The following is a 12,334-nucleotide window of genomic DNA, read 5'->3' on the forward strand; positions in this document are numbered from 1 at the left end:
AACATACATGGAACTATGGAAATATTGAGTTTATATACTTGACAAATCATAAACTTACAACTGAAACCATTTAATGCTTCTTATATTCAATTATGTAAAAATATTTACAATCTAAATTTATATTTCAGAAGAAAATTTAGGATGATTATTAGACATTTTATACTTTCATTAATATGTATTTTGTACATAATATCATGCGAGGGCAGACCTGGGGAAGCTTCACTGTATACTGAATTTGATAAGATAACATTAATGAACAAAACAAACATCAAGGTAACTTTCTTTTAGTTTTCAAAAATATAATTTGATGTAAGAAAAAGTTTTTTGTCGACGTAATTTGTAGCATATGTTAAATCTTTTTAATTGCTTCCAAAATCCAATTATAGGTAGGTACTAATACAAGCTATATGAAATACCACTATGAAAGGGTTCTTCTGTTATATATTACTTTTAATTGTGATTGTTTTTTTTCTTTCAATTATGGCTTAAATAATAACCAATAAAGCTGTTTTATTATACCTAAAGATATAATTTCTGTTTAATTATGTTTATAAAAACTTTAAAGAAACTCAACTCATTAAATTTTGTTAATATTACTTACCATGAACGGTTTAATTCGTTAAGTACCAATCTCTTTGTGATTTTTCTCTTATCAAATTGAATTGATAAGAACATTTTATTCATCAAAAGACAACATTAGTTTAAATAATCAATTTTTGTTTTCAGGATTACATTGTTGGTTCAGAGAAGGCCTGGTTAGTTGAATTTTATTCTAGTTGGTGTGGACATTGCATTAACTTTGCACCAACCTTCAAGCAGATGGCAGCGGACGTTTATGCTTGGAGGGACACAATATCTGTCGGTGCTATTGATTGTGCTGATGACGTAAACACAGACACATGTCGAGAGTATGACATCATGGGATACCCAACTATGAAGTTTTTCCCAAGGAAAAGTGCAGCTGATTTCCTTGGTGATAGAGTTGATGTCAAGGCGTTAACTGTCGATGCTATAAGAGATGCCATGACTTCATTTCTAATGCAAGAAGAAGAGAAAAAATCAGATCTTAAAGAGCTCTGGCCTGCATTGTTTCCTATAAAATTAGAAAGCCTGTCTGATATTAAGAAAGAAACTAAACAACAAAATAATATGTTAATTATTGAGAGTGCTGAATCAAAAATTGGTATGGAAGTTATGCTAGACTTTCAATTGCCCCTTAAAAGACTAAACATACCACTTCAAGTTCGTCGCACCATATTTGATCCTAAATTCGATTATGGAGCCAAACTGACTTCCTTTCCTTCTGTGTTGTATCTAAGTGAAGGACAAATGCCAGATTTTCTTCCAATAAAAGAGTTTACGAGACAGGGATTGTACAATACAATTAAAGATTATTTATGGAAAGAATCTGGTAAGTATGTTGTACAGGATAACAAGGACTCACTTGACACTAACGATGTTGTAGTTGTTCAAAGCCAAAATGATAAACCAAGAAGAGATCAAGTTGACAATTCATCAAAGTCTAAAAAAGCTCTAATCAACCGTCGCTACACTGTTTACTTGTCAGATTTAGAGAAAGCTGCCATATACGCTCTGTCACATGAAGTAGCTCAGCATCAGACTATTGCAGGCGAAGCATTGGAGGCCCTCCGTAAATTTATAACAGTTTTAGACAAATATTTTCCTTCAAGGGATGAGTTTTCAAGCGTTCTGAAGGATCTTCACTATTGGGTTCACCAACATGAGGATGCTATTAAAGGAGAGGATCTTGGAGAAGTAGTAAAGTCTTCCCTAAATAAGTATGGGGTACAAATCAACGACAAATGGACTGGTTGTCAGGGAAGCAAGCCCCAATATGGTAATTATCCTTGCGGACTCTGGTCCCTCTGGCATACCCTTACTGTCCACCATTCGCTAAAAAATGATGGCAACTCACAGGATGTTTTGGAAGCCATGAAAGAGTACATTCAAGAATATTTTGGGTGTCGAGAATGTGCAAGACATTTTGGACAAACAATACAAAATGGAGACGGTATTATCGAGAATGTCAAGACTTCAAAAGATTCTGTTCTCTACCTGTGGCATATTCACAATAAAGTTAACATACGATTGTCTGGGGATATTTCCGAGGACCCACAATATCCTAAGCAAGTTTTTCCTGACAAAGACTTTTGCTTCAAGTGTCATGTGCCGTTAAGAGGCTCAAATTTATGGGATGAATTTGACCGAGACGAAATATATTCGTTTATGGTTAACCAGTATTCAAATAAAATCAACAAGCAAGGTATCAGCTCAACACAGCTTCAGAAGCCCGGAGGAAATGTGATGGCTGTTATTGACGATATCGAGGAAAAGCTAGATATGAACAATTACAAGAATAATGAAAATAAACAAATGACTGTGAATTTTATCTTTTTCAACGGGGCTGACCTTTCTTTGTACATGATTTTGTGGCTTGCATCTGCAATCATGATTATTCTGCTGTACCTGAAATTTGTCTCAAAAAGATGGTTCCGTTCCGGACAGATGTTTCCTGGCAGTGTTAGGCATAAAGTTGCATACAATCCTCTTCTTGGCAAAGTTTAAGTTTATAGTCAACACATATAACTTTTATTTTGTCTTAGAAATATGAATTTGTAAAGATCTTAGAACATAGAACAGAACATCAATGCACTAATGAAATGAGCATAATTTTTATACCTCTAGTACTGTTTTATTGCATAAGTATAGGATTTTTAATGTGATATTTATAAGTAATCAGTTTGTAAAGATATAAACTATGTCAAATTTTTTTTAATGCACTATCATACCAGTAAATATCAGTTACATGACAGCCCAATGAAGTTTGATTTTATATTTACTTTTTTAAAGTTTATTGTTTTGATTCAAAAGAATCTCAAGTTTTATCTCGAGCTTTATGTTTATTATAGAGTTTTAAAGTTAAATATATTTCCTCTTAGATAATTGTTTCCTTAAATAAAACATTTTTAGATTGTAAATTTTTATCCTCAAAATACTTTTTGTTTTGTTGAATATGATATTTTATTATTTATGTTTTATTTCGAGATTTTAGTTTTGCATTTTGACTGAATTTTTTACTTATACTCAACCCTAGTGAAAAAGGTGATAGATTTTTTAGCAATATGTTATGAACAATTTAATAATTTATATATGTTGTATACCTAGAGATTTGATATTTTAAGTCAAGTCTTGTATGTTGACATCAAGATTGTATATATAAAAATTTAAAAAATAATATTACCATGAAAAATGGCTATGTAATATGTTTATTCTTAATTGGAAACCTTTTTCTTATACAAATTCAAATTATTTAAATTTTTTATGCTAAGACTTGATTTAAAATATTATTTGTAATGTGATATTGTATTTTAATGGAAGCTTAAAGCATAATATTTAATTGATATTTATAGATAATCCTTAATAGTATTTCAGGGTTGTACAAAATGGCACTGCCCCTTCTTACAGGACTGGTTGACCAGCATGGCGAGACTTTACAACAGGCTGCTTTGTTAGCATATCTGAAACAGGGAGAGGAAGCACAGCCAATGCTAGAGGTGAGATATTTGTGTTTTGCTAAAGATTTAGGTTGATTGAATCCAATGTATATAAATACATTCAACCCTCTCCTATTAAAGAGATTGGAGAGGAGAAAAGTTTAGTACTAAGCAATCAAAGATAAATATTTACCTTTTCAAGATAAAAAAAACTGCCATTGCAACCATCCTAAGAAATGCCAAAGAATCCAATTTTAATTTACAGAAATTTTTATGTTTTTATTCATTAGAAATTTCTCAAACTACTAGGCTACACAGCGAAACAATATATAATGTCTATATTAATAGGCAATTACCACAGCCAGGCTTTGTAACAATGTTATGAAGAGCCTCAGCAAGGAGGACCAATATGAGGCCGCCAGGACGGAGACAACTCTTAGGATTGCCAAATGGATCAAGGAGCATCCACGCGCCACTCAGGTATTGAAGTTCACTTGCACATTTTGAAAACAAAACAAAAATCTGGTTAGGTAATATATTTCAAAATTTGATTCAATCTTTATTTTAGGGACAAATCCGCGATGAGGTCATGAAAGAAATAGAGATATTCAAAGAAAAAATAAAGAACATTTGAATTTTAAAATTTACATAAAATATTTGTAATGTATTTTGTCTTTCTTTGGCTTGTTTTAGCAATGATTTTCTGTAATTTTGTATTTGTGTTGAAATTGATTTTTAGAAATTTTCTCGAGGGTATTATGATAAACGTGCCAATTTATTATTATACTAAGACATCCCTTTAAGCTTATCTTGTTTGTCATATTTTTAAATTGTTTTGATTTTATTCTAAAATTTGTGCATTGTTTTTCTTTTAGATTTTATAGCATGTATTGTATGTATTGTAAAATTTTATGCCATAATTAAATTACAAAATTTTTAGAATATAAATGTTTACAGATATATATTAAAATGAATGGATATCCTATATTTCTACTACAATGTAAGGTAAGTTTTATTTTTGATTGACTGTATGGATATTAAAGTAAAAAATTTTCTGATAAGTACAATTCTTGTATAAAAATTGTTAATCACAGTGTATCTTTTTGAGGACTTAAGTTATTAAAGAATATTTTTATGTAAAACATTGAAGTTTTATATTAGGTACCTACCAAAAATATTTTTATATTTTTAAGTCTAATCGTTTATAATCTTAGGAAGAGTTTAAGAAAAGATTTCCTGAAGACCCTGTGCCAGGCGAGCTTGCGGTCAAATGCATAGAAAGATGGAAGAATATGTCAGACAGAGAAAAGAAATGGTTTAACCATCTTTCAATCATAAATAGCCCCTCCCCTACAAAACAAGAATCAGCTAAAAGGTAGTTTTTCTCTTATTATAAATTTTAATGAGGTATCTTATGATAATGTCACTTGTTTGCCTAATTCTTGAGCAAATGGGTTGATCCACTGCTGGCTTGCCAGACCTATCACTGCTTCACTGCCATCGACAGTTGATTATCTGGGGTTCACCAGGCTTAAGTGTTACTGTTGATAGTCAGACTTTACACTCTAAAATTGTCTTAAAGTAAGAATTAAAAGAGGGTAAAGGAAAATTACAATATAAAAAATTTAGTTTTAATTGTAAAATGCCATCTTTGCAATATTTGGAGGTAGTTTGATTTAATTCTATTTTTCTTTTTCTGTGTTTTTACATTTATTTTTATAAACAATGCGTTTTTGACAATTTATCTCTGAAATAACATTGGTTGAAATAAAAATATATCAGGCCAAGAAAGACAAAGAGACCAAAGGACCCTAACGCGCCTAAAAGAGCCTTGTCTGGATTTTTCTGGTTCTCGAATGAGCATAGAGGAAAGATCAAGGATGCCAACCCAGACTTTGGAGTTGGAGACATTGCTAAGGTAAAGACATTGTGTTCAAAAATTGTTATTATCTGAAAAATTTAAGAAAAAGATAATAAAGAGATGATTTACAAGTTAGCTACCCAGTAAATTAATATCTGCAATGTGTAAAGGTCAATTTTGATACTTTATTTTTAAACCTAAGAAATGTACCTATGCATAATAGGAAGTTAGTATTGTTAATCACTATTTACTACCAAAATACTTTAATGAAAGTATCCCTTTCAATAAAATAACAATGGAATATAGTTCCATAATTATTTTAATTTAGGAACTTGGGAAAATGTGGGCAGAATGTGATGAAGCAACCAAATCAAAATATGAAGGTACGAAAGTTTCCTCATCTTTTTCTTTTTTTATATTATTAGCTGGCCTTGTTGGGCACTTTCTAATAGTTTGCAGACCTCAGTGATCTTAAGGGATAGGACAATGGACAATAAATTGATAAACAACCCAAATAACCCCTTTTGTAGATTAAGATTATTGGTTGAAACGTGTTTGGAACGAACCTATCAAAATTGAATAAAAGTGCCCAAAGTTTTTGAGTCAACGAATAGGATAACTTGGGTATAAAACTTAGGGTACAAGTGTAGTTTACAGCCCTTGTCCTTTCCTTCCCTGTAGTTAACCATAAACAAATGACAGTCCTATAAGTTATTTTAGAAAATATGAATTTAAGGAACTGCATAATCGTATCCTTCCAATCTTCCCCGAGATTAAAGTCCTGCTCTATATTTTCAGAAATGGCGGAGAAGGACCGTATCAGGTATGACAAGGAAAAGACTGCGTACCAGCTGAAACAGAAGGAAGACGGGGCACCACAACCTGATTTCTACGATGAGGATGCTGATTGATTTATGAGAGATAATCTTAATACAGCTGAACCGAGAAAGGCAGGAATAACAGATTTTTTTTTTAAAATGTACAATAAAGGCACCTTTTAAAAAACGTCTTGGCCTCTATTTTTTCTTTAAATAATCCTTTTAAAAAGATACCTATTTGATTTTTGTTGGAAAGGGGTGGGAGTTACTTTTATTCCTTTTACCTACTATTTGAAAAAAAATTTACTGGCCTGAAATTGGAAGCAAAATATTTTTTATTTACTAGTATGCCGCTGCGCCCCTAATTTATAGGTGCAATTTTAGTGTAGAAATAAAACAGAAAAAAAACTTCCTCTTGCATATATAAAGATCTCCTAAAATGGAAACTTAATTTCAAGTTTAGTTATTTAAGAGATACTAAAGGACAGACTTCTTTTATCTTGTAGATGGCGATAGTTATTTGTGTTACAATTAATTTTTAAAAATTGATATCAATTCTGTTATGATATCTAGGTGTCTGTAATCTGTAGTGAACCAATGTGTTCTATTTTGGCAATGTACCTGAAAATAACAAATTAATTGAAAAGTTGACACAATATCGGATGCTATTTATTCATTCATATAAGATACCATTAAATCCTATGTAATATAAGTTATTATGATGAAAAATTCTTTTTATGGTTGGTATTTTCTTGAATTTCAAAAGGAAACCTTCGTTTAATAATGTAATGTAAGTTTTATACCTAGCTTAAATAATTTTGGATGTCCTGGGGGCAAATTCTTACGAATATAATAGAAATTAAGTATTAGTCAATAAGATTGGTTTTGATAATAAAGGATTTTCAGCCTTTCTTTATTGGTATTATCACCCGAGTTAGGTAAAATGAATCATTTCATATTGAACATTAAGAAAGAAATTTTTTTTACTCACAAAAGTATAATAGTTATTTATTTCATCGTATTATAGAGAGCTTTCTGAGGATATTAGAAAAAAAATATAAGCCTAACGAAACTGGTATTAATTTTATGATCTTTATTTTAATCGTGGAAAATTATCTGTAATACGATGCTATACATGATTTTTTAGTATTGTTGAGAACCGGTTCTAATCCAGCGGATATTAATCTGTTTCGAAGCCATATTGGAAAACTATGTTTTAGTTTTTTTTTTACTTTTTCAAATTTTAAAGTGATCTCGACAATTTTTGTCTTCATATAAGATATTTTTAAATACCAATGCATTCATGTTTTTTTACCATTATAAATTACCTTTTTTATCCGTTTTATGATTTTTGATTGTAGCTATGCTGCCTTTAATGATAATATAGTATGTTCTGTACATTTATGTATTTGTTTGTATTTATTATTGAGCTTTAACTTGGAATTAATTTTGGAATCCCTTGAAATTGATGTTCTCATAATATTACAGAAATTCAAAATGGCCGCTGCTCCACAGAAATCTGAACAGCTTGATCTTCTGCAGGAATAGATACTTAATTATCATTAAAATACTGACAAGGACTATTTTGTCAATAAATAGCGCAGCGAAATATTTCGCGAAAATATTATCAAATATGTTGTACGACATTGATATAAAATACTTCTATTCAACATGACAAGGGGGGGGGGAAGTTCTGACACTTTTGCGTAAACAGTGATTATAGGCTTTGTCTTTGGAGTGAGAGGATAGGTTATTTGACAAAAAAGTTTCCTTTTGGGATGTAGTTTTCCTATTTTTAAAAAAAATTTGGATTCGGCCTCCAGGTTCCGGTACTCCAGGCCTCCAGGTAGATTCTGGACAGGTAAAAAAAAAATTTCAAGTTAGAACAAAACTTATTTAACAAAAGTTGCTACTTTATGGATGGTATGAACTAATTTGAAGAAAATTTTGAAATCGGGCTCCAGGTTCAGGTACTGCAGGCCTCCAGGTGGATCCTGGACAGGTAAAAATTGAAAATTTTTACTTTAAAAGTTAGAACAAAACTTATTTAACAAAAGTGGCTTCTTTATAGATGGTATTAACTAATTTGAAGAAAATTTTGAAATCGGGCTCTAGGTTCAGGTACTGCAGGCCTCCAGGTGGATCCTGGACAGGTAAAAATTGAAAATTTTTAGTTTAAAAGTTAAAACAAAACTTATTTAACAAAAGTAGCTTTTTTATAGATGGTATTAACTAATTTGAAGAAAATTTTGAAATCGGGATCCAGATTCAGGTACTGCAGGCCTCCAGGTGGATCCTGGACAGGTAAAAATTGAAAATTTTTACTTTAAAAGTTAGAACAAAACTTATTTAACAAAAGTGGCTTCTTTATAGATGGTATTAACTAATTTGAAGAAAATTTTGAAATCGGGCTTTAGGTTCAGGTACTGCAGGCCTCCAGGTGGATCCTGGACAGGTAAAAATTGAAAATTTTTAGTTTAAAAGTTAAAACAAAACTTATTTAACAAAAGTAGCTTTTTTATAGATGGTATTAACTAATTTGAAGAAAATTTTGAAATCGGGCTCCAGGTTCAGGTACTGCAGGCCTCCAGGTGGATCCTGGACAGGTAAAAATTGAAAATTTTTACTTTAAAAGGTAAAACAAAACTTATTTAACAAAAGTAGCTTCTTTAAAGATGGTATTAACTAATTTGAAGAAAATTTTGAAATCGGGCTCCAGGTTCAGGTTCTGCAGGTCTCCAGGTGGATCCTGGACAGGTAAAAATTGAAAATTTTTAGTTTAAAAGTTAAAACAAAACTTATTTAACAAAAGTAGCTTCTTTATAGATGGTATTAACTAATTTGAAGAAAATTTTGAAATCGGGCTCCAGGTTCAGGTAATCCAGGCCTCCAGGTGGATCCTGGACAGGTAAAAATTGAAATTTTTTACTTTAAAAGTTAGAACAAAACTTATTTAACAAAAGTGGTTTCTTTATGGATGGTAGGAACTAATTTGAAGAAAATTTTAAAATCGGGCTCCAAGGTACTGGTAGGATCAAGGTGGATCCTGAGCAGGTAAAAACGGAAATTATTTACTATTTAATTTAAGACAAAATTTATTGAACAAAAGTTGTTAATTTTTAGCTAGTATTACCTAATTTGAAGAAAAAGACGAAATCAAGTTTTGTTCTAACTTTTAAAGTAAAAAATTTCAATTTTTACCTGTCCAGGATCTACATGTAGGCCTGCAGTACCTATACCTGTAGCCCGATTTCAAAATTTTCTTTAAATTAGTTAATACCATCTATAAAGAAGCTACTTTTGTTAAATAAGTTTTGTTCTAACTTTTAAAGTAAAAAAATTCAATTTTTACCTGTCCAGGATCTACCTGGAACCCGATTTCAAAATTTTCTTCAAATTAGTTAATACTATCTATAAAGAAGCTACTTTTGGTAAATAAGTTTTGTTCTAACTTTTAAAGTAAAACAATTCAATTTTTACCTGTCCAGGATCTACCTGGAGGCCTGCAGTACCTGAACCTGGAGCCCAATTTCAAAATTTTCTTTAGATTAGTTAATACCATCCATTAGGTATCAATTTTTGTTAAATAAGTTTGTTCTAACTTTAATAGAAATTTTTTTCAGTTTTTACCTGTCCAGGATCCACCTGGAGGCCTGCAGTACCTGAACCTGGAGCCCGATTTCAAAATTTTCTTTAAATTAGTTAATACCATCCATGAAGTATCAACTTTTGTTAAATAAGTTTTGTTCTAACTTTAATAGAAAAAATTTTCAGTTTTTACCTGTCCAGGATCCACCTTGAGGCCTGCAGTACCTGGACCTGGAGCCCGATTTCAAAAATTTTTTCAAATTAGTTCTTACCATCCATAAAGAAGCATTTTTTGTTAAATAAGTTTTGTTCCAACTTTTAAACTAAAAATTTTCAATTTTTACCTGTCCAGGATCCACCTGGAGGCCTGCAATACCTGAACCTGGAGCCCGATTTCAAAATTTTCTTAAATTAGTTAATACCATCTTTAAAGAAGCTACTTTTGTTAAATAAGTTTTGTTTTAACTTTTAAACTAAAAATTTTCAATTTTTACCTGTCCAGGATCCACCTGGAGGCCTGCAGTACCTGAACCTGGAGCCCGATTTCAAAATTTTCTTCAAATTAGTTAATACCATCTATAAAGAAGCCACTTTTGTTAAATAAGTTTTGTTCTAACTTTTAGAGTAAAAATTTTCAATTTTTACCTGTCCAGGATCCACCTGGAGGCCTGCAGTACCTGAACCTGGAGCCCGATTTCAAAATTTTCTTAAAATTTGTTCATACCATCCATAAAGTAGCAACTTTTGTTAAATAAGTTTTGTTCTAACTTGAAATTTTTTTTTTACCTGTCCAGAATCCACCTGGAGGCCTGGAGTACCGGAACTTGGAGGCCGAATCCAAAATTTTTTTTAAAATAGGAAAACTACATCCCAAAAGGAAACTTTTTTGTCAAATAACCTATCCTCTCACTCCAAAGACAAAGCCTATAATCACTGTTTACGCAAAAGTGTCAGAACTTCCCCCCCCCTTTAATAAACCTGCACTTTCGCAACGTTGTGTTTTCTTGCCTGTAATGATTAAGTATGTTTGCCAGGAGGATGATGAGTTCGAGGAGTTTGAGACTGATGACTGGGATATCAGGAAGGAGGACCAGACTGATGTTAAGGTCAGTGGGTGATGCACTGATGCACAGAATTGTATCAAAAATAAGGATGGGGGAAGTTTTTCGTGTGTTTCTTTTTAGATTAGTTGTTAACTTGTTATTGGGTACAGGGTAACGCTGCAGGATTAGGCATTAAGTAAAATTTACTACCCCCCCCCCGTTCCCTTCTTATTTTCAATTTATTATTTTTCTTTCTGAAAGGGGAAGGGTGTAATTCTGCAAAGAACTTTATTAATATGATTGCACAAACCTTATTGCTTAGATACTTAAGTAATTTGAATTAAAACCCTAAGACAAGCGTTTATTTTTCGTTCATTTAAACGCAATTTTAATTATTTTTGCAGTTTTCTTTTATTGATACACTAGCGGCTTCGCCCCTAGCCTCTAGGGGCTATGCCCCAAGAGGTGATTAAAACAAAATTAGGGCAAAATTCGTAAAAGGACCAAGGAAATCTTCAGCAAGTTCTTTTTAAAAAAATGAGGGGGTATTTTTTTTGGGGGGGGGGGGTTGGGGGTGTCCCACCCCCAAAAAAATAGCTTAAAACCACCACAGGACCAATAGGTATATACCCTGTAGAATTCGATCGGTTCAGTGGTTACCGAGATCTTATGGGACAGACGGACAGACTTCAAGCTACTTTGTATTATAGATAACACAATAGCACAAGCGCTTAAGTATAAAAAGTTGACTTGACAAGTCAAATGTTCCAATTTTTTTTTATTATTTCATTAACTTGCGACTTTCCCCCCACAAAGAAAATAGAAATTCGTTTAAAGGTTTATACGAAGAGTCCATTGAATTGTAGAACTAACAGCCCAGACGCTTCGAATTCTTACTTGAAAAAGTAAGGTGCTTTCCCTTAAAGTTCTTATCCAGCACTAATCCCCCCTCAATAATTTTTTGAATTATTGAAAATAAGGGGAGGGGTAGTTACTTTTGCACTGCCTAAACCCTGCGGGGGGCTTTAACTCTACGTTGCAACCTGCACCATATAACCTAACCTTATGTGACTAAAAGTAACCCGTCCATCCCCCACCCCCCACCTTTCTTATCGGTTTTCTGTGCTCTACAAGGCACCCAAGATAAACCACCCAAGGTTATCACAATTAGTACAATGTTGTTATTATTAAGGTATGGGAGGATAACTGGGACGATGATAATGTTGATTCTGACTTTGCCAAGCATCTCAGACAAGAACTTGAAAACCAAGGACTCGTTGAGAAAAAGTAATAACTAACATCTTTGCCTTTATCATGTGATTCTCAATATTAATATCCACTATTTTCTTTTTGTATATCGTCTTTTTTCTTTATGTTACAACACAGTGTTTAACCCCCCCCCCCCTCCGTAATAAAGAATCTTACAGCCAAAAAAAAGGGGAAACTTATTTCAAAGTTGGTATCCCTGTCGAATGTATTAATATCAATAATGTCTAAAGGGAAAATATA

At 32.1% G+C, this 12,334-nt stretch overlaps 4 protein-coding genes across 9 annotated transcripts; all 4 read left to right on the forward strand.

Moving 5' to 3' along the window:
• Nucleotides 1–25: 25 nt before the first annotated feature.
• LOC145316071 (sulfhydryl oxidase 2-like) lies at nt 26–3,453 on the forward strand. The gene is made up of 2 exons (XM_080156361.1): nt 26–273; nt 727–3,453. Exons 1-2 carry the CDS (start codon nt 142–144, stop codon nt 2,584–2,586), a joined length of 1,992 nt encoding a protein of 663 aa, XP_080012487.1. The 5' UTR covers nt 26–141; the 3' UTR covers nt 2,587–3,453.
• Nucleotides 3,421–4,473, forward strand: LOC145316076 (uncharacterized). Its single transcript, XM_080156368.1, has 3 exons — nt 3,421–3,575; nt 3,864–3,995; nt 4,084–4,473. The coding sequence occupies exons 1-3, from the start codon at nt 3,465–3,467 to the stop codon at nt 4,147–4,149; spliced, it is 309 nt and encodes a 102-aa protein (XP_080012494.1). The 5' UTR covers nt 3,421–3,464; the 3' UTR covers nt 4,150–4,473.
• LOC145316074 (high mobility group protein DSP1-like) lies at nt 4,393–7,685 on the forward strand. 6 transcript variants are annotated; one of them, XR_013878289.1, is made up of 8 exons: nt 4,393–4,520; nt 4,730–4,890; nt 5,298–5,433; nt 5,705–5,759; nt 6,175–6,326; nt 6,768–6,934; nt 7,191–7,212; nt 7,342–7,685. XR_013878289.1 is itself a non-coding variant. In XM_080156366.1 (6 exons), the coding sequence occupies exons 1-5, from the start codon at nt 4,485–4,487 to the stop codon at nt 6,285–6,287; spliced, it is 501 nt and encodes a 166-aa protein (XP_080012492.1). In that variant the 5' UTR covers nt 4,393–4,484; the 3' UTR covers nt 6,288–6,326; nt 6,768–7,685. The 6 variants fall into 6 exon arrangements, 1 of the variants encoding a protein (XP_080012492.1); XR_013878287.1 differs by having other exon boundaries at nt 6,768–7,212; XR_013878285.1 differs by having other exon boundaries at nt 7,191–7,685.
• Nucleotides 7,539–12,228, forward strand: LOC145316075 (uncharacterized). Its single transcript, XM_080156367.1, has 3 exons — nt 7,539–7,733; nt 10,814–10,888; nt 12,018–12,228. Exons 1-3 carry the CDS (start codon nt 7,539–7,541, stop codon nt 12,114–12,116), a joined length of 369 nt encoding a protein of 122 aa, XP_080012493.1. The 3' UTR covers nt 12,117–12,228.
• The last annotated feature ends 106 nt before the right edge of the window (nt 12,229–12,334 follow it).

This window comes from Acartia tonsa, chromosome 4, assembly GCF_053477335.1.
Source record: "Acartia tonsa isolate MP-2025a chromosome 4, ASM5347733v1, whole genome shotgun sequence".
Classification (NCBI taxonomy): Eukaryota; Metazoa; Arthropoda; class Copepoda; order Calanoida; family Acartiidae; genus Acartia; species Acartia tonsa.